Below are 22398 nucleotides of genomic sequence, written 5' to 3' on the forward strand. Positions count from 1 at the left end.
AAGGAGAGGAGGTCCATGTACCTAGGAGAAGCTTCTGAGCGGGCTCGGACCCCAGCCGGGAGTGGGAGGACCACTGCCGTGCTCTCTGCGTGTCTGCCTCCCCCTTCCTCCCCTCCTTCCCTTCCTTTCCAGGTCATCCTTCCCTCTTGCCTCTTGACATCACTGCCTTTACCTGGTGGAGAAGTCCACCCTCCACATGAGGCCCCCTGGGATGGTGCTGATGGGGGAGGAAGCAGAGGCCCAGATTTGCCACACTGCCTGGCCAGGCTTGCAGGAGGGGCTGGGCTGTGTAGGGTCCCTAAGCGCCAACTTTGCTCTGGCTGGTCTATGGGTCCCATTCCCTGGGCTTCCTGCCTGCTGCCTGCCCAGCTTCCCTTTCCGCCTCTGCCCTGGAGCCTTGTCCTCTTGTTTTCCTTGGAGGCGGCCTGTGGAGTCGCCCACGGAGGTGTATGACCCCCACACTGCCGGGCCTGGCAGACACTGCCCCCTTGGTAGGGCTCCTGGACAGACATGCCTTATGCTGCTCTGCAGGGTCAGAGTGGGAAGGGGCCCTTTGCCCTGGCTGGCCTGTACCCCTCCCCCCAGCCCCACCCCTGGCCTTGGATCTGGCTCATTTCTCAGCTATGGAGCCTACAGCACCAGGCCCTCCAGGGGGTAATTTTGTTGCCCCTGGTAAGTGAAAGGATTATCCTCAGTGTTGATTGTCCTTTTTTGTAATCCTCCTGCTGTTCTGTTCTGTTGTGCTGTGCAACATTTTGCTACATAGACTATTTTATAGCAGAAAGCTAGAAGAATATTTATTATGAATATTAAAGCAATAGTGCACCAATGAAAAGGCGGAGACATTAGGAATTGTGTAAATGCTTAGATTCACTTTCGGTGGATTTTTTGTACTTTATTTATAACTAATAAAAATGAACTGCATTGCTAACTACACCTCATTTGTGCAGGGTGCTTATTTCTATGCAGACCCAGGGCAAGTCTGGAGAAAGCCTCTTACAGACCTGTTCCCCACCCTTTTTCCTCATCCTCTCGCCCTGTCTTTCACCTGTTTCCCTCTCCCCTCACCCCCTCCTCTTCCTTCTCATCCTCCTCTTCCTCTGCCCATTCCATCTCCTCCTCCTCTCTTATCTATTATTCTCTTTTACCTCTTTATCGCTCAAAGAATCAGTTCCATATTGTGGACCATTCATCTAATTAACCTGTTCCTTAAACTTTAGTTTATGGGTCTTAAATGGGAAATTTCCCACTTTTGATCAATTTCAAATGTAACCTCTTGTTTTGAACGGGAGGGCCCCTCAGTTTCTCTGTAGGAGAGAAGGAATTTGATCTTCCACAGTTGGTGTGGATTTCTTATTCCTTTGTAAGAGCCCAAACTCAGATTCTCTGTGTTGTCTTGAGTCTGTTCTTAGTGTGGGGGTCAGTGAACTGAAAGATGGCTTTCTTTCATAAACTGTGGACAGAACCCATATTAATGAACTTTTTTTTAAGTATTGGATTTTTTTAGAGCAGTTTTAGGTTTACTGAGAAATGAACAGAAAGTACAGAGAATTCCCATATACTCTCTTGCTACCACCCCCAGTTTCTCCAATTATTAATATCTTGCCTTAATGTGGTACATTTGTTACAATTGATGAGCCAATATTGATACATTATTATTAACTAAAGTCCATAGTTTACATTAGGTTACTGAATGTTTAAATCCCTAGTTCTTCTTTAAGTGAGATGATCCTAAACGCCGTCTGTAGCTTTCCACGTATTTCCATCTACGTCTCCTACCATCCATGACCAGGGCTCCTTAGTCCTTGCCCCACCACTAACCAGTCTGTGGACGTGGGAAAGATACTCCCCTTCCCTGGTTTTGCCAACCGTAACAATGCGAATGGTAGACTAGGCTCTTCCAGCTCCAACATTCCACAGGTCTCTATTTATAGGCCCTGCCTCCCTCTGTTATCCTTGTCCATTTAATCTCTGTTTACACTTACACTGGAGGTGACCCTGCGAGGAAAGGCCTGGGTGACTTTCACATGGGGGGAGAGGGGTGGAAGGAGTAATTCTCTTGCCCCAATTTTGTGCCCCCCACAACACATGGGCAAAGGGCAGCCTTCCTCATCTCCACTCCCATCCCTCAACCTTCCCATCTCAGTGCCCAGGAGGAAAGAGATTTCTCAGAAAACATCCAGGCTCCCACTCTGCTTAAACCCTGTGACTCCCAGTCACCATGAAGACCCCCAGGAGGTTAGGAGGAACAGCGTCTGTCTGCAGTAGTCAATGCTCTCCAGACAAACACAACCAAAAGGAGATTTATTATTAAGAAGAATTGGCTCACGTGATTGTGGGGGCTGAGCAGTCCCACAATCTGCCGTCTGCTAGCTGGAGGCCCAGGAAGGCTGGCAGCATAGTTCCAGTCTGAGTCCAAGTCCTGAGAACCAGGGAGCCGATGGTGTAAAGCCCAGTCCAACAGCAGGAGAAGACCGATGTCCAGCTCCAGCAGGCAGGTAGGAAGGGGACAAATTCTCCCTTCCTCTGCTTTCTCTTCTATTCAGGCCCTGAAGGCATTGGACGATGCCCACCCACTTCGGGGAGGGCATCTACTTTACTGAGTCCACTAACTCAGATGCTCATCTCATCTGGAAATACCCTCACAGACACACTCAGAAATGATGTTTAATCTGGGCACCCTGTGGCCAGTCAGGTTGACATATAAAGTTAACCATCACACTAGCCTCACCTCACCCCCAGGCCTCTTGGAAGTCTCCCAGGAGCACCCCCCATCCCCCAGCAACCCAGCACCCATCACGTGCAATAGGACACCTCGCTTCTTGTTCTCGGCTTCCCCCCAGCACTCTCCATTCCTGAGAAGCCCGTACCGCTCCTGGGAAGTAGGAGACAAGAACCTCCTCTTGCCAGGGCATTTTCCTCTCCCCACTCCCCTTTGCCCTAGGTGGCATGCCCTATTCAGCAGCCTTATCTTCGGCAAATAACACTCCTTCCCCACACTTGCCCTGCAGTGCTGAGCACCTTCTGTCTGGGAACCTCCCCCTTGTCCCCACAACCAGATGGAGCAGCCGTTCCTTCATCTGTGTTGTATTTTGAGCTTCCATCTAACATTTCCCTTGAGGAAAAGCCCTGCCCTTGGGCTTCCTATGCCACCTGCCAGCCGTGTGACTTTGGGGAGTTACTTAAACTCTCTGTATTTCAGTTTCCTCATCTTTAAAACTGGATAATAATAGCACCTGCCTTGTAGGTCTTTATGAGGATTTATTGAGCTAATATGTGTGAAGCAATTAACACGTGTCTGGAACATAGTAAGCACTGTATGAATATTAACTATGATGATGATGATTTTTTTTTAAAAAATCCCTGCTTTCCACAGTCCTTCTCCTTGGTCCTCTCGTTCTCCCCTCCCCTTCCTTTTCGTAGAGAGTTTCCCAGGCCCCATCAATGTCTACTCTTCCCCTCTTGCCATCCCAGGCTATGGTCAACTTCCAGCAACTGCCTGTCCAGTAGGAGAGTTGGTGGCAGAGGCCTCAAAACCAAGACTTCTGGAATGACTGCTTCATGATAGTTTTTCCCGCATTCAGCAGAGATTCTAGAAGAAAAGCCACATTGAGGCCTGTAGAGTGGAAGTACAGAACCATCTTCCCTCCATCTCGTAAGCAACACCGCCTCCCCCACCATCCAGGTGTGGCTCCTCAACCTTCCCCTTTTAAATGTAAGGCTAAAATGCTCTTTCCTCCCTTAAAAAGTCATTCACTCTCCAGACCCATCTGTCCCAAACCTCCTTCTTTCCTGTAGGTTCTATTTACTTCCAATGTCCAAGGCTGAGGTTCCCCTACTGGTCCTCTTAAGCCCCCTTATCTTGCCCTGTCTCAGGGCATTTGGGTATCTGCGAGTGGTTGACACCTGGTGCCACGCTCTGCCAAGGGGCCGAGAAGTAATGGGGGTCCCTGTTCAGGATGGACATACAGCACTAGGAGTCTTCAGGAAGTGGGGCATCCATAGTACTTCTGACCTCCTCCACTTGGAATCCACATAATCAGAACTCAGAAGGGGTGTATCTGAACTGGGGTGTTTACTTTTATCAAAATCTTGGAAGAAAAGTGTTGTTCAGCCAAAGAGCTGAGAAAATAAGATTGGAAGGCTTTCGCTTAAACTACTTAAGAGCAAAAGTATTTTTTAGACTTGGTGCAACAGTTTGTATGTAAATAGCTTGTGCTAATTGCAAATGAGTCTCATCTTTTCTTTGATGTAGACCCCCAGGGATATTTATTTGCAAATACTTTGTTAGCAGTTACTGGAAAGCAATACAATTAAGGTTCTCTCCAAATATTCTTTAATGAAGACTTGTCTCTAAATCAGGAGAGGGAAGATGGAGCTGATATAAAACCTTGTCGCTCAAGAAGCCATCCTTATAAGGAAGAACTTTCTAACAATGTGAGCTGTCAGTGCCATGGGGGTTTGGAGAGGGAATGAGCAGCTCTGGCAAGGACTGCAGGAACTAGAAGGGAGGTGCTGGGGGAGGGAGAAACCTTTCCTTCCTTTATTTTCTTCCCGCTGAGCCCTAGTGAGGGGCTCTGTCTTGGCCGGAGGAGAGGTGACACTCCAGCACCCCTGCCCGTGGCCCACCGTCCCAGCAATGACCACGGGCTATGTCAGCAGCAGGGCATTGGAGTAAGACTGGTTCAGGAGGGACCTTCCCAAGAGAAGGGGTTTGATCACTGTCACCATGGCCAGTTGTTGGGTCTCAGCCTCGAAATTAGGACTGTTGGGGTACAGAGCATTGTGGGAGCTACAGGTAGAAGAATATCTTTCTGCTAGGGCCAAGACTAGGGTGAGGCAAGCGAGGTGCCTTGAGTGCAACATTTAAGGAGGCCTCACTCTCAGGTGCCAGCCCTGACTTTGCACGAGCCCGAGGCTGAGTGCTTCCTTAAACTTTGCACCCTGGGCTTCTTGCTTGCTTCACTTGAATCTCAGCTTTGCTTTCTGCCCTCGCCAAGAGGGGTATTCCTGTGATTGCCTGCAAGGAAGAGATGGGAATTGAAAGGTAAAGCCCAGACCAGGGGCAGATGGGGTGAGATTTGGAGAAAACACCCCTCATTCCTTCCTCAGGGTAGAGGGCAGGCATGGGTGCAGCAGCCAGCTGAGAGCAGAATGCAGCAGGGGGTCAGCCTTTTCCACTCTTCTGCCCAACAATCTTGTAAGCAGTTCTCCCTATTCGCCTATAGTCTCGGCACAGCGTGGGTGGAGGAAGGAGGACTGTAGGGTACGAACAATATAACTCACCAAGGGCCCCAGTAGCCCTTAAGGAAAGGCAGTACCCAGCCCAAAGAAGCTGGGCTGTGGAGATGAAACTTGACAGATGTTGAATTCTGCAAGACTCCCTGTCCCCCTTGCTATCCCTCTCTCTACCACCATGCACATCACCTCCCACCTCCTCTACAGAGTGTGAAGGGCATCAGAAGCCTAGTTCAAGTCCAGCTTTGCCCCTATAGGACCCTCAGTGGGTCAGAGACCCACTCGGGTCCTGAGTTTCCGTTCCTATATAGCAGGGAGACTGGACTAGCATGGGGCCTCATAACATGGTAGGATGGGGGGGTGGATGGGTGGCAAAGAGACTTCAAGTAGACGGGACAGTCCTAGCAGAGGCACAGCAAAGAGGACAGTATCTGTGGCATTGCTGGAGGGTAACACGCTGGGCATGGAGCCATGGGTAACTTGCCCACAATAGAGATGGCCCAGGTCCTGGGAACTTGGGGAACCAGGTGGGGAGTGGGAGGTGCCCTGTGGGTAACAAAGTGCACCTAAATGAACCAAAGGTATGACAGTTTTTATGGGGCTTTCACAGCAGTAGTTTCATCAGATCTTGACAAGTCCCCTGTGAGGAAAGCAGAGGAGGCAGGGCAGGTAAGGATGGAAGGAACGTTGGCTAAGGTCATGGAGTATGTCATCAAACCAGGCCTGCCCTATCCCAACAAGAGCAAGCAGACATTTATTGAACACATCAGCAATACAATGATAATATGAGGCTCCTCCTGTACCAATTTTGGCTGGATCACCAAGACAGTAGATGCTACCTTCCTCAGTGAGACCACACAGCACTTGCCAGAGGGCATGGCAGACAACTGTTTTGAACTTTGAACTGACCATCCTCCTCCAGATTATGACAGAAGATAGAGAGGCTGAGAAAGGGGCCATAGATACGAGGACAGGACATTCAGAAAGAGCTGTGGGTGGGCTGGGAGTACCCCCTTCTTTTATCCAAGGCTAGCGACTGGGGCTTCAACAGGGCTATTTGGAGAGAGGGATGTGTCCACCTCATTTGGACAGGATGCCCTGTCCACCTCAGGGCACACAGTGCCCTGCCCCATCCAGAGAAATCACAGGGATGAGAGATGGCTGGCCGGCTGCTGACGGCAGAGATGTGTGGCCTGAGTGCCCAGTTTGTCAGAGCAAAGGATGTGGAAGGACCTCTTATAATGGGTCTTAGATGCTAAACAAGAAGACAGAGTGGAGCGATGAAGGGACTGAGAAAGAGCCCACCCAAGTGCAGGCGAGAGGAGGGGTCCAAACACCCGCCAGTCCAGAAAACAAGACCCTTACCACACAGCACCCCTCCAAGAGGAAGCTGCCAGCTCCCTTCACCTCTCCTCCCTTCCCAGGAAGAGTGGGAAATGGTATCAGCAGGAAGGGGGAGCAGGGGTAAAAGTGCAAGGTGGAGAAAAAGGTGAAGCTGGCCCCACACTCACACACGCACATGTGGCTCACACACGTGCACACTCACACACTCACACACACGCACTCCTCCCTCATTTAGGTTCTCGCCTGTGACAGGAATGAGCTAGGGGATGGGAGGAGACTCAATTCTAAGTGTGACATTTTGGCCTTTATATTGGAGCTGGACATTTAAATTACAGAATTGAGATGGACTTTGTGACTTAGAGTGGTTGTTGGACTTGTTATGACCTAAGAGAGTCTAGAAAAATTGAGAGCCTTTCCTAAATTTTCTTTGGGGACAGGGGAAGAACCAGTTTCACGGAAAAGATACAAATAAAGCTGTTTAATGATTATTTCTCCTCCCATCCCCACCCCAGCCCCCTTGAGTCCTGCTTGTTCGACACGATGGACACACTCACCCTTCACCACAGGTGCTGGATTAAAACTGTCCGCATATTAACTCATTTAGTCCTCATAATAACCTAAGAGGTAGGTATTATCATTCTCTCTGTTTGACAGATGAGGAAACTGAGGCCCGAGACATGAAATAAAACGTGCCAAGGTCTCCCAGCGGGTGAGAGGCGGAGCAGGGACACAAGCCCAGGCAGGGGCAGGCTGCCTCCGAAGCTGCGCTTCCAACGGCAGCCTCGCCTTCCCACTCAGTCCACCCCCTGCAGGAAAATCAGAAGTCAGGTGCTGAATTTGGCTGCCTGATCCCTTTGTGACTGTCTATCAGTGAGGAGGGTAAGTGTGTATGCACACGCATGTGCATGCACGTGAGTGTGTGGTTTTCCTGCTGCCTCTCCATCAAGGTCACGTTCCCCTTGAGGGCAGCTCTCAGTCCACATTGCCCACAGAGAGCCACAGGTGATACATGATAAATAACCCTGATGCCCCCTCCTCCCCTCCCAGCCTGAGTGCAGCAGTAACCAGGCTTTCCAGGCCCTGTCCCCATCACCTTCTGCTCAGGTCTCCGGGTCTCGACTGCGTTATCACAGGCTGGGGCAACCAGTGGGCACCTGGTGATGCATTCTTTATAAAGTGTTGAAGAGGATCATGTACCTTTTCACAGGCTCATAAATCCCCCCAGCTGAAACACTTCCTCCTAATGTTTTCTCTGTTTGCCACTGGATTTATTGAAACTGGAAAAAAGGATGCATTTCTTAGTGAGCAGATGCCAAGATGAGTTCTTTGTGGGGTGTGGTTGGTGATAATTTAATTAGCCCAGCTTTTTTGGGAAAAAGGTGTTAATTAGTTTTTGCTTAAAATACACCATCTTGATGGCCTCTTCTTCCCCACTTCCATCCCCTGGGTGAAGCCCCAATTTCCCATCCACATCCAGTAGCAAGTCTCAGCCTGGTCACCACTATAATTGAAAAAGAAAATGCAAAAAGTTATTTTGGTGCAGCCAGGGATTATGACACACGTTGATGGATTCCTGTAGGTCCAGGAGACTGGGAAGGGGCAGGCCCCCGCAAATGGTTACCCACAGTGGACTCCGAACGACCATGAATTTCTGGTCCACAGTGCCACATGCCACCCTTCTGGCCCCCAGTCCCAGCTCTAGGAGGCTTTAGGAAATGACTGTTGACAGCCAAGGTTGGGGCAGGAAGGTGTAGTCAGAGCCTCCAGCCCCTTAGACAGAAGGAAAGAGGTCTCTCCAGGTGAGCCCGTCCCCCCGCTTCTTGTCCAGCCACCTGCCGCAGTTGAAGATGGTGGCCACTCCGGTGCTGGTGTTGGTGACCTCCACCTTCTCCACCAGCCAGCCCGAGTAGTAGCCACTACTGTCGTGTTCCAGGCGCACCTTGCGCAGCTCGCCCAGCTCCAGCGTCTCCAGGAAGAAGCGGTCGGTGCTGCCCCGCTCGAAGAGGTTGTGCATTTTCTGCTTCAGCTCCCGCTTGCCTGTGTCCCCATTGGCCCCAAAGATGGTCATGAAGATGTTGGCGTCTGTGCCCGCCCCGGGCTCGTAGCCTGTTGTCACAATGACCTCATACTTGACGGGCACCAGGCTCTGGACCTTGCTGGCAAAGCTCTCCGTCGTCTTGGTAACCTCGAATACCTTGAAGTACTTCCTCTTCCTCTTGAGGGGGATGAGGCAGTCGCAGTTGAAGAAATACCTGGGCAGGGAAAAGGAAGGAGGAAGCTCAGTGGACACCAGCCAAGGGTCATGCCCTCCCCCAGGACCCCTGGTCATCCATAAATGATTCCTTCCCCAGGTGACAGGATATTGGCTGGAAATGTCTGCATTAAAATGTGAGGATGGGTTCTTTATCTTAAAATTTGCGGTGAGTGGCATCTCCATCCTTCCAGTTGCTTCTTGAGTCTCGTTTTACTTTTCCCCTCACACTCTAGATCCAATCCACCAGCCAATTGCATTGACCCTGTCTTTAAAACAGATCTAGATTCAGCCTCCTTGAAGAACTATCCAGTCTCTCAGTATTTGCCTTGCTGCCCCTCTGCTCCAAGTCACCACCATCTTCCACCTGGAATATATCAGCCTCCTAGCTGGTGTCCCTGCTTCCTGCCACCCGCGGTCAATTCTCTACACAGCAGCCAAGTGACTCTGTGGACATGTAAGCCCAAGAATGTCATTCCTCTGCTCAGAACCCTCCGGTGGCTTTCCAGGTTAAGTAAAAACCACTACCTTACAAGGGCTGCAAGACCCTACATGATCTGACCCTCCTCCCAGTGTTTACCTTTCTGACCTTCCCCTCTAAGCTCATTCCACGCCACCATGCTGATCCCTTTGCTCTTTCAAAGGGACTTAAGAATGTTTTTACCCAGTGTTGTCACCTTCAGAGGCAGCTGCAGGATCCAGAGTGACAATCCCAGGCAAAGCCAAGGGGAAACATAACTACAGAATGTGTGCTCTCAAATCCCTTGAACTTGGCTGAGTTGAACTATGAGAGAGAGAGTGTGTGTGTGTGTGCACGCACATGTGTGTGCATGCACATACATGTGCTCATGGAAAGTACAAGGGGTAAGAGAAAGTCCTCTACTGAAGAAGCTACCATAAGCAGAAGTAAGTCCAAGGCCAAGATAAATGGTCTTGGACCAAAAAGTCCCCTCTCTACCCCAACCCCACACCCCCCCAATTTTAGCCTCTGGGTCATGGCAGTGAGTCCAATAACTATCAAGGAGGAAGTCAGAGGGCACGGTGGGAAAATGCTGCGTAGGGTGTGATGGGGCTTGGGGTCTGCCCAGCCCTGCCACCTACTGCCTTTGTGTCCTTGGGCAAGTCACACCCCTAACCTGGGCCTTGATTTTCCCATTGGCAACACTAAAGATTTGGGCTGAACAACTGCTGTGGTTTCTTCCCACTCTAAATCACTAATATTTCAATAGCTTTGGAAATAAGCAATCCTGGCACTGGCTGATGACTTCAAGGATGCAGCCCTGAAAGGGCGTGCCTAGTGCTGCAAAATCAAGCCCAATTTTAGATGAAAATTCATAACAGCAAAAAGAACTCGGTTTTCTGTGTGCTTACTAAATGCCAGGGCTTTGTATTCTTGCATCTCATTAACTCCCACAACAGCCCCGAAATGTAAGCGTCATCCCCCCATTTCACAGAAGGGGAAACTAAGGCTTGGAGAAGAGAAGTCACTGCCAAGGTGACCCAGAGCCAGGACCCAGAGCCAGCCTGCCTGGCCACCTGAAAAACCAGCCATTTAAAGACACTTCGAAGGAATTCCTTATTCTGTTTTGAGATCTGTCGTCCTCCAACTTATCACTTGATAAATCTGGATTGTTGTTACATATCACACTTTCTTAGAGGGGGATACACTCGCGTTCTTTGTTTAAAAATTCTCTTAAAACATATTTCTTTATGCAAATGCCCACTTATATACATAATTCTATATAAATGCACAAATCATGTGATCACATGCACGATTTTCTAAATGAGCTCTTTTTCTTTTCCTTTTGCTTGGCTCTCTATCTCCTTTTCTCTCTCGCCTCTCCACTTCAGCATCCCGCCGTCACCTCAGATAACCCATGTAACAGTGGCGCGTGTATCTTGCCAAATTTCCCTCCATTTCACCCAACCCTGCACAGACCTGCATAGACACAGATATACACGGGATGTTAGTGTTCCCCGTACAAAATGGCATCTTCCCATATCTTGCTTTCCTCACTCAACAACACTTCCTGGGAACTGCTCCAAGTCATCCGGTACATATTTAATCCATTATTCTTAACCGCTGAAAAATATTCCCTGGTGTCGCTATAAGGAAATGTTTTCTAATAGACATAATTTATAAGATCGCCAGAATGTGGGACCTCTGCGCTTTGTGGAGTCAAGACTCTAGCTGTGGAAGGACACACGCCAGGCCGTTGTGGAAATGGGCGTAGGGTCATCAGCAAGAATAAAGGCAAAAGCAGAGAATAATGAACAAAAAGAAATAAAATATATATAAAAACCTGGATGATATGATCTCATTTCTGTGAACAGTATGGATGTGAGATATTTAAAAATTGTCAGAGAGAATGGGGTCACCAGATGCTCATGTTGGCCGTCTCTGATGGGTAGGACTTTAGAAAATTTTTACTTTCCTGTATACACTTTTTTGTATTATTTGAATTTTTATAATGATTATGTATTATATATGATATTGCGATAAAATAATAAACCTGTTTTTGCTTTTAACAAAAGGAATAAAAGTTCCTCTGTGTGTCCTCCCACCAAAATCCTGAGGATACTAACAACGAAGAACTGGTCAGAAGGTAATGCACATTGCAGAAGAGGAGTCAGAACTGGAAAAGGTTGGAAGATGAAAATTGGAGATTATTGTGTTTATAAGAGATTGAGAATGAATTCATTTGTATTTCACAGAAACCCAAATATTATGGTTAACATGGTGGTTGGAAAGGAACCGTGGAAACATATACAGTGCTATGTGAGTGGTTTTTATAATGGCAGAATGTAAGTGCGTTCTAGAACGGTGACATATAAATAACCACAATGATGAAACACACCTGCACAGTCTCCCTTCTGGATGGAGGCAATATTTCTGGAGGGAGACAGGTTCTCATCCATCAGAGCCCATAGGCTTGAGACCTGCACAGGCAGGTGGGCTGGATCATGACTTCTGCAAGCTTCCCGGCTGGAACCCTGCCATCCTTCCCCGCAGCCAGACTCTAGAGAGCATCCAGCTCTCCTCCCAAAAGGAGAGACTGAGGCACAGAGAGGTGATGGACTATTGCCTGAAGCCACACAGCTGACCAGGTGACAGCCCTAGTATCCAGGAGTCTGGACTTCCTGCACCCTCTTCCCTTTGGGAAGAGCCCCCACCCCAAGGACATCCCTTCCTCCCTCTCCAGCCCTAGTGACACACTGACAAGCAGCCACACTCTTGAGGGTGTAGGAGAAGATGCTTGGAGTAGCGTCTTCCTTCCACTGAATGAGAAATCCTACAACGCGGCCCCAGGATTGTGGGGTGGGAAGTTCGAGGGCTGGGCCTTCACGTCCCCTTCTTCCTGAGACTGGAAGGTGCCAGGGGGTGCTGAGGTCTTTGGCTCTCTCTCTCTCTCACAGCCAATGTCGTCAGTTTAAAGCTAACTCAAGTGGTGATGATTTTATTATTGTATTATATTGTAGCATTTTGTTTTGTTTATTTGGGGGTTTGCAGAGGAGCAGTATCAGCAGCCATGTTCCCGGTGGTTGGGAGGCAGTACCGGGTTGCAGAAGGGGCTCTGACCTGGCCCTGGCTTGCGAGGTGAATCGGTAACTCTTCTGGGCCTTCTGTGTCCCAGCTCTCAAGTCCTCACCAGTACTGCTCCTAGCAGCCACACCCAGCAACTCCTAGAGGTTTATCGTGCCCCAGCTGGTTTTTCTTTAAAAGAGCAACAAACAACATGGCAGTCCAAGAGGGAAGTTGCTGTGGACTGAATCATTTCCCCTCAAATCCGTATGTTGAAGCTCTAACCCCCAATGTAATGACATTTGGAGATGGCGCCTTGGGAGGTAATTAGGTTTAGATGAGGCCATGACGGTGGGGCCCTCATGATGGGATTAGCACCCTTATAAGAAGAAGAAGAGACACCAGAGCTCCCTCTCTGCTGTGTGAGGACCAGCAAGCCAGGAAGAGAGAACCCAACCATGCTGGCACCCTGATCTCGCCCTTCCAGCCTCCAGAACTGTGAGACAAAATGTCTGTTGTTTGAGCCACCCAGTCAATGGTATTTTGTTATGGCAGTCCGAGCTGGCTAAGATGGAAGTTCAGAAGTCAGAACCCTCTCTTGCCCAATTCCCAAAGGGGAAGCCTGGCCAGCGTGAGAAATTTGAGGGAGCCTGCAGGTGGCAGGTCAAGCATGGACAGACATTGCTTTGAGAAGCTTGGGCTCCTGAAGGCTGCAGCCTGCAGCCGAGGGACCCACCTGGGCTTGCCTGCACCTGGCTGCTTCTTCTGTCTGGTGTGCTTATCATGAAAGGTGTTGCCATGAGCAGGGCCAGCCCCTGGAGGGGGCATGAGGGGGATGATGAGGGGCTGGCAGCAGTTCTGGGGGGGACGCCCCAGCAAGCAGCAGCAGGCTGGACCTGGGACTTGTACAACTGGGCTCTCGCTCTCTCCTCTGGCCTACTCCCCCTAAGACAAGCACTGCCCTCGGCTTCCCCTTCTAACTCTCCTGGTTCTTTCTCAGCGCCTTTCCTGCTTCCAGAGCCTCAGGGCTCTTTCAGGCTTCCAATGTGGTTACCAAGTGGTTTTAATTAGACAACCTGATGGCTGTGAACTGTTACCCATGTAACTAAAACTTTTAATCCTCCAGAAATGCCCGAGTTCCCAGAAGGCTCTGGTGGGGGAAGTGCAAATCTCTTTGTCTGGGGTCCTCAGAGGCAGGGGGCCCTGGGATTACCCTAGCTGGTCTCTGGTCCCTACCCTGCCCACCCGGATGGAGGGCTTTGACTATGACTGAGGAAACAGCGAGCTTCAAACCTGGATTTCTTGGTCATTATACAGTAACGGGAGGGGAGGGTAAGGAAAGTCTCTACTGCCTGTCTTTCTCAGCATTCTTCCAAGGAAGCATCCCTGGGTTAAAAGGCTGGAGCAGCCAAGGTCATCTGGTGTAGTCCCCGTCTCTGGGGATAGGCCTAGGGTTCAGACAGCTCCAGAACTGCACAGCTGCCTCCTCCCTTCCTGCCTCATAAACCTCCTGAGTGAGGTGACCTTGGTCTTTAAGAGGACACCTTCCTGCATGCTGCCATCTTGCCCATGGTCCAGCCTCAGTCCCTCCCCGCTGAGGGAGTGGGACGTCCCAGGAGAGAGGGCGGGAGGACGGTACATACACATTGCCGTATTCCATCTCTGTGATGGTGATGGTCTTGACATGCCAGACCAGCTCTCTCTTGGGGATGAACCGATCCTCCCTGGCGAGGTGGCCCACGCAGAGGGAGGCAATGTCCCCCAAGTAGACACTGTCAAACTCGAACGTGTCTGTGGTTCCCCTGCAGAACACAAAGGTATGGCCAATGAGAGCCGCCCATGCCCACTGAAGGACGTAAGGATTTATTGAGTGCCCACTGCATTCCAGGACTGATCCGAGGGATACTGATAGAATGGCAAGCAAGACTTGATGTCAGGCCTCCATTCCTTGAGGGGTTCAGTCTAGTTTTGAAAGAAGACAATCACAACCATTACAAGGCCCTGCTGGCTGCCTGGTCCCAGCACCAATGAATGGTAACATCAGGTGGAGCCAGGAGGAGGGTGGGGCCCTGGACATTGGGCTGGGGAGGGTGGTGGGATTCACAGCGTGCAAGGACAGGAGGAAGGGAGGAGTCCTCTGATGTGGGCTTGACTCGGCAAAGTCATGGGATGAGAACAGTGGGCTGTGGAGGCACAGACATTTTTGGGGGAGTGCTGGCTTGGGTGGACTTTGAGTTCAGCAAGGGAAATGGCAGTGGAAAAGAAGGTGGGGGTGTGGCAGTCTCTGGTGGTCTGTAAGTGCCAGTCTAAGAGGTTCAGACTTCATCCCGATGGAGACGGAGTTTGAATAAAAGGTATAGTGGGGTTATGGGAGGAGGAAAGTTATTTAAGCAGTTCTGGAGGGAGTAGGGAGGTGAAGTGGGCATCTGAGAAGTTCAGAGGCGGCTCTGATGTGGAGGATGTGAGATTCCCCAGTCTGTGTCCAGCAAGCGGGAATGGTGACTAGAGGCACCTTCATATGAGACCCAATTTTGATTTTCCTGTAAAGTATCTTAGAGATGCTCTCCTCCCTCCCTCCTTCTACCTAGAACTTAGTTCTGTGCTATCTTCTATGATTCTTTTGCAACTTTATGGATAAATATCTTCCTTTTCAACTAGACCGTGAGCTCCCTGTCTGCACAGGCACAGGGTAACATCTGCAGTGAGTCCCAGCCCTGCTGCATAGTGGGCTCTCTTTAATTAATTAATTCATTTTTGCTGTAGCTTTCCATTAACTTTTTTTAATTGAAATATATTTGACATATAACATTGTGTAAATTTAAGGTGTAAAACATGTTATTTTGATACATTTATATACCACACTATGATTGCCACTGTAGCAATAATTAGCAACTGTATCACGTTACATAATTATCCTTTCTTTTTAGTGGTTGGAATAATTAAGTTCTAGTCTCTTAGAGTGGGTTCTCTTTAAATGGCAGTCCCCTCCTTTCTCTTTTATCAATCTCCTGTTTCATCCCTAGGAACTCGCACAGGACCGGCACGCAGTAGGTATTCAATAAGTACTTGGGGTTTAGGCTCATATATATATTTATGGTCCCCACCAAGGTACTTGATTCTTGGGGTCTCTCCCTTACCCACCTCACCCATTCCCCTGTGGGCACCCCTCTTCCTACTTCCTAAAGGCCCGCTGCCTGGAAGAATTTTCCACGAGAAACTCTTTGGATCGGTTCTTCCTGCCCTCCAGGATGAGCCAGACGTTCTCCCTGGTTTCGCCTCCATTGCCCGTTTCTATGACAATCTCGTAGGCTGCAGTGGAGAAGGTGGGAGAGGGTCAGCAGAGGGGCAGCAGCATCCACCACCAGGCCGGGAACACAATGGCCACTCCCTCCAGGTCCTACGTTGGATGTTAGACCACGGCCTGGAGTGGGTAGGTTAAAGTTGCCTCAAGGTGCTATAAATAAAACCTGCCCCAATTTGGGGGCCAAAATGTTCATTCTCATTTTATTTATAGAAGCAACCTCTTTGCATGGTGAACATGGGAGCTGATGGGAACATGGGAGCTGCTGAGAGTGAAGAACCAGCTGCTGCTGCCTCCAGGAAGTAGGAGGAGAGGATGAGTTTTCAGAGAGATGCTGGGGCCTGGCTCTCAGGGATGGAAGAGTCCTTGAGAATCAAAGCAGAGAGCATATGCAAAGAGAAGGGAGGAGAGGTGGGGCCCAGCTACAGAAAAGGGAGGGAAAAGACCCAGGCAGGCAGGACTCCAGAAGAGCCTCAAGTCTCTCTAGCAAGCAGTCCCGCTCCCCTTTTTGTGTCCGCTCTCACTCTGGTGTCACGCTCAGCATCACAACCTCCCTCCCCTGCAGTTTCCTCAAGCAGGTCCGCACTCATTCACCAGACATTTGTAATGTGGTGCCAAGTGTCAGGACTGGCCTAGACTCTGGGTGACACTAGAACTCGATCTCTAGCCCCAGACACAAACACTGACTCTACCGTAGGACAGAATGTCAGAATGTCAGAATTGCAATGTCAGAAACCTTGCAATTAAGGGCCAAAGTAGCATGGGGCAAGAGGAAAATCTGGCTCCCATTACCTCCTCATCTCCTCGGACTTTCTCCCTTGCTCACTCCAGCCCCTCTGCTTCCGCGCTGTTCCTGCAGCACTGAGACATGCTCCTACGTTGGAGCTCTGCCTTATTGTGCTCTATTATTTTCTCTTGCCCTTATCACCTAGGACCTTCTAACGTGCTGTGTAGTTTGCCTATTATTTTTATTCTTTATTGTATCCCCCCACCCCCAACCTGAACGTAAGCTCCGTGAGGGCAGGGATCTTCATTTTGCTCACTGGTAGATCCTAAGTGCCCAGAACAGTGCCTGGCACATAGGCACTCAATAGATATTTGTTGAGTGAATGAATGAATGATTGGGCTAATGAATGATTGGGCTCCATGGAGGAGGTGGCATTTGAGCTTGGCCTTGGAGAAGAGCCATGATTATGATCAGCAGAAAACAGAGGGATGCTCTAGGAGGAGGGAGGAGCATACGTAAAGATGCTGAGGTGTGTGAGAGGGGTGTGAAGTCCAAGTGATCCAGCTTCGCTCCCCAGAGACCAGGCTGGGGATGGAGCTGGCACACAGGAGGACACAACAAATATTTGTCTGGAGTGTCCCCATGCATATAGCTCTTGCAGCAGTAAATTAATCGTTGAGGGTTTGGGATTCTGGATCCAAAGGGATAGCTCTATTTCTGTGCCTTTATCTCAGAGATGCAGTAAAGATGATTAAAAGAAGGGATGCTATGCCTTCAGCTCAATGCAATGTCAATCCCAGCCTCTCAGCAACCCCTTTGCCTTTGTGACGCCTCTCAAGGATATCTGCTACCTGAAACTGGTAGAATGAATCTGGGCAAAGGGGCAGGCAGCCAATGATAGATAGATAGGAGAAGAGACCCATAGAGAGCACACAGCACCTGAAGAAGGGTGGGCTTTACAGGGCCCGACAGATCCCAGCCCAGGAACGTGAAAGGGCTGAACCACCGCTGTGACTGGAAGCCATCACGGGGAGGGGACTACTCCCATTGTCATTCTGCTTTCCCAACAGAAAGTAAGGCATATTCTGCAAACCACACACTTGTGAATTCAAAGTGGATCCTAGAAATGGTTTGTCAGCACTGAGAAGATGCAGGGAATGCTAGGAATCTACACGCTCACTACGATTAACTCAAGGAGGAGATGTGAGAAATGGTGCGTATGGACTGTAACCCATTCTTTCCTGATGCTCCTGAGGGTAAGGTTTGTAAGTGAAGACATCTAGGTAGATTAGAAACAAATGTTGCTAGCTGCATCAATCATCTTTTGAGAGGGACTTTCAATCAGCATATTTTCACCTTGCCTTCTTTCCCATTTCATCAATGGCTTGATAAAAATGTGGAAGGCATAACTCTCAACTCTGTTGATAGGTTGCTGGGAGGAAACAGAGGAGGATCGGGGACCTGAAAGAATGGTGCAGGTAGGAATGGTGAGCACAGTCTAAAGGGATCAATGTAAGACTCACCCGTGGGGGCAGCACATCCACAGGACAAGCCTAGCTGGAGAAAGGAGCTCAGCAGCCACCTTCCAAGTCACCAGCACGAAGGGGCCACCGGCAAAGCTACTGTGGGCTCAGGGGGCATAGGTGTGGTTCAAGTGGCAGGACAGGAGGTGGGAGAGCAGACCACCCTTGAAATATTGTCTGTGCTTTGGGCATGGCATCTGCAGAAGGAGATGAACAAGCAATACAGGATGTACTGAGAACATCCAATATCGCATCACGTGAGCAGCTGCTGAATAAGCATGTGTTTTTCTTGAGGCAAGAATCACAGGGACATGTGATGCTGTGGGGGAGTGCCAGGAGGAGGACAGTTGGGTTTCCATTGGGCGTCTGGAAATTACTGCTCTGGATCACCTTCCCCACCTCATGTTGTCAGGACTGTTCTTACTCCGGGGAGCTCCTGCCATGTGGTTTGGACAGGGCTAAGAGTCCTGAGCCTGGCTGTTCAGAATCTTCCCCTGGGAGACGCTCTCTTTCTCTTTCTAGCTTAGCTGAGGCTGTTAAGCTAGAAGGCTGTGGGGTTGCCAACAGCTATCTTCCCACGATGTAAAGAAAAAAACAGAGCTGAGAGGAAATGGCAGACAGAGACATACTGACACCATTGGGGCCTCTGGAGACAGCCAAGTCCAAGCCAGCTCCATCCGAGACTTCCAAGTTCTGGGAACCAACACACTCCCTTTTTGCTGGAGCCAGCTTAGGTTTGGTGTGCCGGCACATGCAACGAAGAGTCCTGACCACTCCTGAAATTTTCTGTTTGACCCCATTGGAACTGCCAAAGGATGGAAGCTTCAAAAACATGAATATGAAGATGGATTTTCTAACAGAACTGCCTGGTTAAGCAGTGAGTCCTCCAGCCCTGGGGAGTTGGCCATCAAGCTGGACTGTAGTTGGGCTGGAAATGTTGTAGACAAGGCTGACTGAACAGCCCTAAAGGGCTTCAAGAGCGGGGGAATAAAAAGGAAGAGGGCTGTAAAGAGGGAAGCATTGGTCCTGCTGGAGGATGTCCCGGCAAGAGAGATCATTTTTGTCCTCCCAAGTGTGTGTGTGCGTGTATGTGCATGCATGTGTGTTTGTGTGTGCATGCACGTGCACACATGAGCATACGATCCTACTGTCCAGGCCTTACCCTGGATCAATTACAACAGAATCTCTGGGGATAGGACCCAGATGTCAGTATAATTTAAAGATTGTCAGTGGTTTTCAGCTTTGGCTGTACATTGGAATCATCTGCAGAGGCAGATGCTTGCAGAAGGTCGGGAGCAGCTTCTGGAACTGCCAACAAGAGTTGGAGGTGAAGGCAGGAAATAGGAGGCTCAGTGAGGTGGGGCAATCGATCAGTCTGGAGTACCAGCCAGGCCCCAAAAAAGACGAGACGTCCTGTCGTGGGGCAGTGAGTCTTGGTCTAGGAATCAGGTCACCTGGGTCCTAGTGGTTATGACTGGGCCTTAGAGGTGTCGCTTCGGCTTTCTGGTTTTTTGTTTTTCTTATCCATGATATGGAGGTGTGAGTTTGCACCCTATCTAGCTCAAGGGCTGGGAGTGGGGCTGCGAGGACCTAACGAGAACAGGCATGGGGAGTGCTTTCCACGTATGAAGCTCTGTTCAAGCGCGAGAGGGTGTTTGTTCTCACAAGCTGAGTGCCCAGAGGTGCCTCTGGGTCACAGACACTGAATGTAAGGGCCACAAGGGCAGGGTCTCTGTTCTATTCATTGGTGTGTCCCCAGAACTCATAACAGGCCAGTGGCACTTAGTAGATGCTCAATAAGTATTTGTCAGATGGTTAAATAAAGGTAGCTGGGGGTTGGGATGTTTGGCTTGAGCTAATCCACGGCTCTCCCCAGGCTGAACCTCCATCTCAGGACACAGGCGTGGCTGTCTGTCCCCCTGTGCACAGCTCTGCCCTCTGCAGGCTCCTAGTAAAGACAGATCCATCCAGGCTGTCTCCTGGGCTCTGTACCCCTGCTTTCCCATCTCCAGTCTGCACACATCTTTCCGGAACTAACATAAGTGCTGTCTCCCTTCTGCAATCTCCCTGCCAACCCAAATCCCACAGGTCTTAGCAGCTGTTTGGCAGGAAATCTGTGAAAGAGACTCAATGATTACGCTCCAAACCTCACAAATCTCTCCTCTGAACCCCACTGGCGTGAGGAGCATATATTGCTCATCTTGGCAATTGTGTATGGGGCTTAAGCTTCTCCCTCTAACAAGATTGTGAGGCCCTAAGGAAAAGGACTGCGTCTTCCACTTGCTGAGCGCTAATTAATTGTGCATCTACTGAGTCCCAAAGCTTACAGAGCTGCAGAGGGCCACAAATACTAATAATGCTGTCTCTGACCCCAGAGCGTACAGTAGTGTAGAGAGACTAACACACATGCAATGGTCAATACAAATAAACTAGAGGTCACAAAGCAGTGTGTGTCACTCATGGCACCTAAAATCAAACTGGGAACCAACAATCCAATTAAAAAACGGGCAAAGGATCTGAACAGACATTTTTCCAAAGAAGATATACAGATGGTCAACAGGCACATGAAAAGATGTTCAACATCACTAATTATTAGAGAAATGCAAATCAAAACTACAAGGAGATATCACCTCGTGCCTGTCAGAATGGCCATAATTAACGAGACAAGGAATAAGAAGTGTTGGAGAGGATGTGGAGGAAAGGGAACCCTCATATACTGCTAGTGGGAATGTAAACTGGTATAGCCACTATAGAAAATAGTACGGAGATTCCTCAAAAAATTAAGAATAGAACTACCATATGATCCAGCTATTCCACTGCTGGGTATTTATCCAAAGATCATGAAAACACGAATGCGTAAAAATACATGCACCTCTATGTTCATTGCAGCATTACTCACAATAGCCAAGACCTGGAAACAACCTAAGGGCCTATCAAGGGATGAATGGATAAAGAAGATGTAGTATATAGACACAATGGAGTACTATTCAGCTATAAAAAAAGATGAAATCTTGCCATTCGTGACAACAGGGATGGACCTTGAGAGTGTTATGCTAAGTAACATAAATCAGATGGAGAAAGTCAAATACCATATGATTTCACTCATAAGTAGAAGATAAAAACAACAACAACAACAAACAAACCCATAGATACAGAGATTAGACTGGTGGTTACCAGAGGGGAAGGGGGAAGGGAGGAGGGCAAAAGGGGTGATAGGGCACACGTATATGGTGATGGATGGTAATTAGTCTTTGGGTGGTGAACATGATATAGTCTATATAGAAATCGAAATATAATGATGTATATCCGAAATTTATGTAATGTTATAAACCAATGTTACCTCAATAAAAAAATAAGTAAAATCAAACTGGGCACCCAGTAACTCCTCAGTAAGAGCTATTACAGAAGCTGGGAGTCCACCTCTGAATTAGGGCAGGAATCCTCATACAGTAAACTTGACAAATGGGTGATTGGCCCTTGTTTTAATGCTCCCAGGGACCTCAGTGCTCACTACCTCTCAAAGCAGCTAATTTCACCATTGGATAGTTTGGATGGCATGGCAGAGATGGATGGGTGGCTGTCAACCAAAGATCCATGCTTCCCTTCCATGGTGTACCGTGTTTGCATGGAAGGGTCCAGCCAGGGACTACATTTCCCAGATGCCCTTGCATCCAGGTGGAGCCACATGACTAGTTCTCACCAATAGAAAGAGAGTCCATGTGTTCAGAAGGGAGAGGAGTATGCCTTCTCCATGCTCTCTTTTCCCTTCTGCAAGAAATGTGGGAGCCACGAAATGGCAGAGACACAGATGAAAAGAGCTTGGGTCCCTGAATCACAGTATGGAAGACCTCCTGCCAAACACCCACACTGGACTGTTTATTACATGGGTGTAAAATAAATTTTGTTGTGTTAAGCAATTGAGATTTGGGGGTTTATCTCTTACTGCAGCTAATGTTACCTTAATAATTAAGGTTGGAAAACACTTTCTTTACATTGGGACCTGCCTTTGATAAGCTTTCTTCGAATCTGTTGGGCCCAGACACTGGCATCTGTATTAAAGAAACACCTCCCTGATCCTTGATGGCCACCCAACTTAGGGATCAATTACTCTTTCCCTTTAAATATCACCTGATGAAGAGACCAAAGGAGAAGTGGCTGATGGAGATGCTGGCTCCCCCTGCACATTCTGTTTGCAGGAAGGCTTGATTTGGCAGCTGTTTCCACAGGCATCAGTTGGATGGAGTCCATGATATAAAAATAAACCAGAGAGAGCTTCACACTAAATGTCCCAGCCCAGCCCTCAGGGCAGAGTGAACTTGTCCCCAGTGGGTTTGCCTGCTACCTGATTAGTCCCTGTGATTCAGGGCCATGATCTGGTACCAGTATCTTGGCTGATCCAGGTTCACCAAGCAAAACTTAGGGTGTTTACTTACGCACCTCCCCAATATTATTTCCTTCGTTGGGCATCTGATTCCCCTCCACTGGGAACAG

General features: G+C 49.1%; 1 protein-coding gene across 2 annotated transcripts in view; it reads right to left on the minus strand.

Annotated features, from left to right (window-relative positions):
• Window positions 1-8353: 8353 nt before the first annotated feature.
• LOXHD1 (lipoxygenase homology PLAT domains 1) overlaps window positions 8354-22398 on the minus strand; it is a 176503-nt gene continuing 162458 nt past the window's right edge. For both annotated transcript variants that reach the window (XM_058556571.1, XM_058556570.1), the window contains 3 exons: window positions 15533-15665; window positions 14000-14158; window positions 8354-8834 (listed from right to left, as the gene is read on the minus strand). In XM_058556571.1, coding sequence (XP_058412554.1) covers window positions 8354-8834; window positions 14000-14158; window positions 15533-15665 — 773 coding nt within the window. The remainder of the gene's footprint in view (window positions 8835-13999; window positions 14159-15532; window positions 15666-22398) is intronic.

Source organism: Diceros bicornis, chromosome 16, assembly GCF_020826845.1.
Source record: "Diceros bicornis minor isolate mBicDic1 chromosome 16, mDicBic1.mat.cur, whole genome shotgun sequence".
In the NCBI taxonomy this organism is placed as follows: domain Eukaryota; kingdom Metazoa; phylum Chordata; class Mammalia; order Perissodactyla; family Rhinocerotidae; genus Diceros; species Diceros bicornis.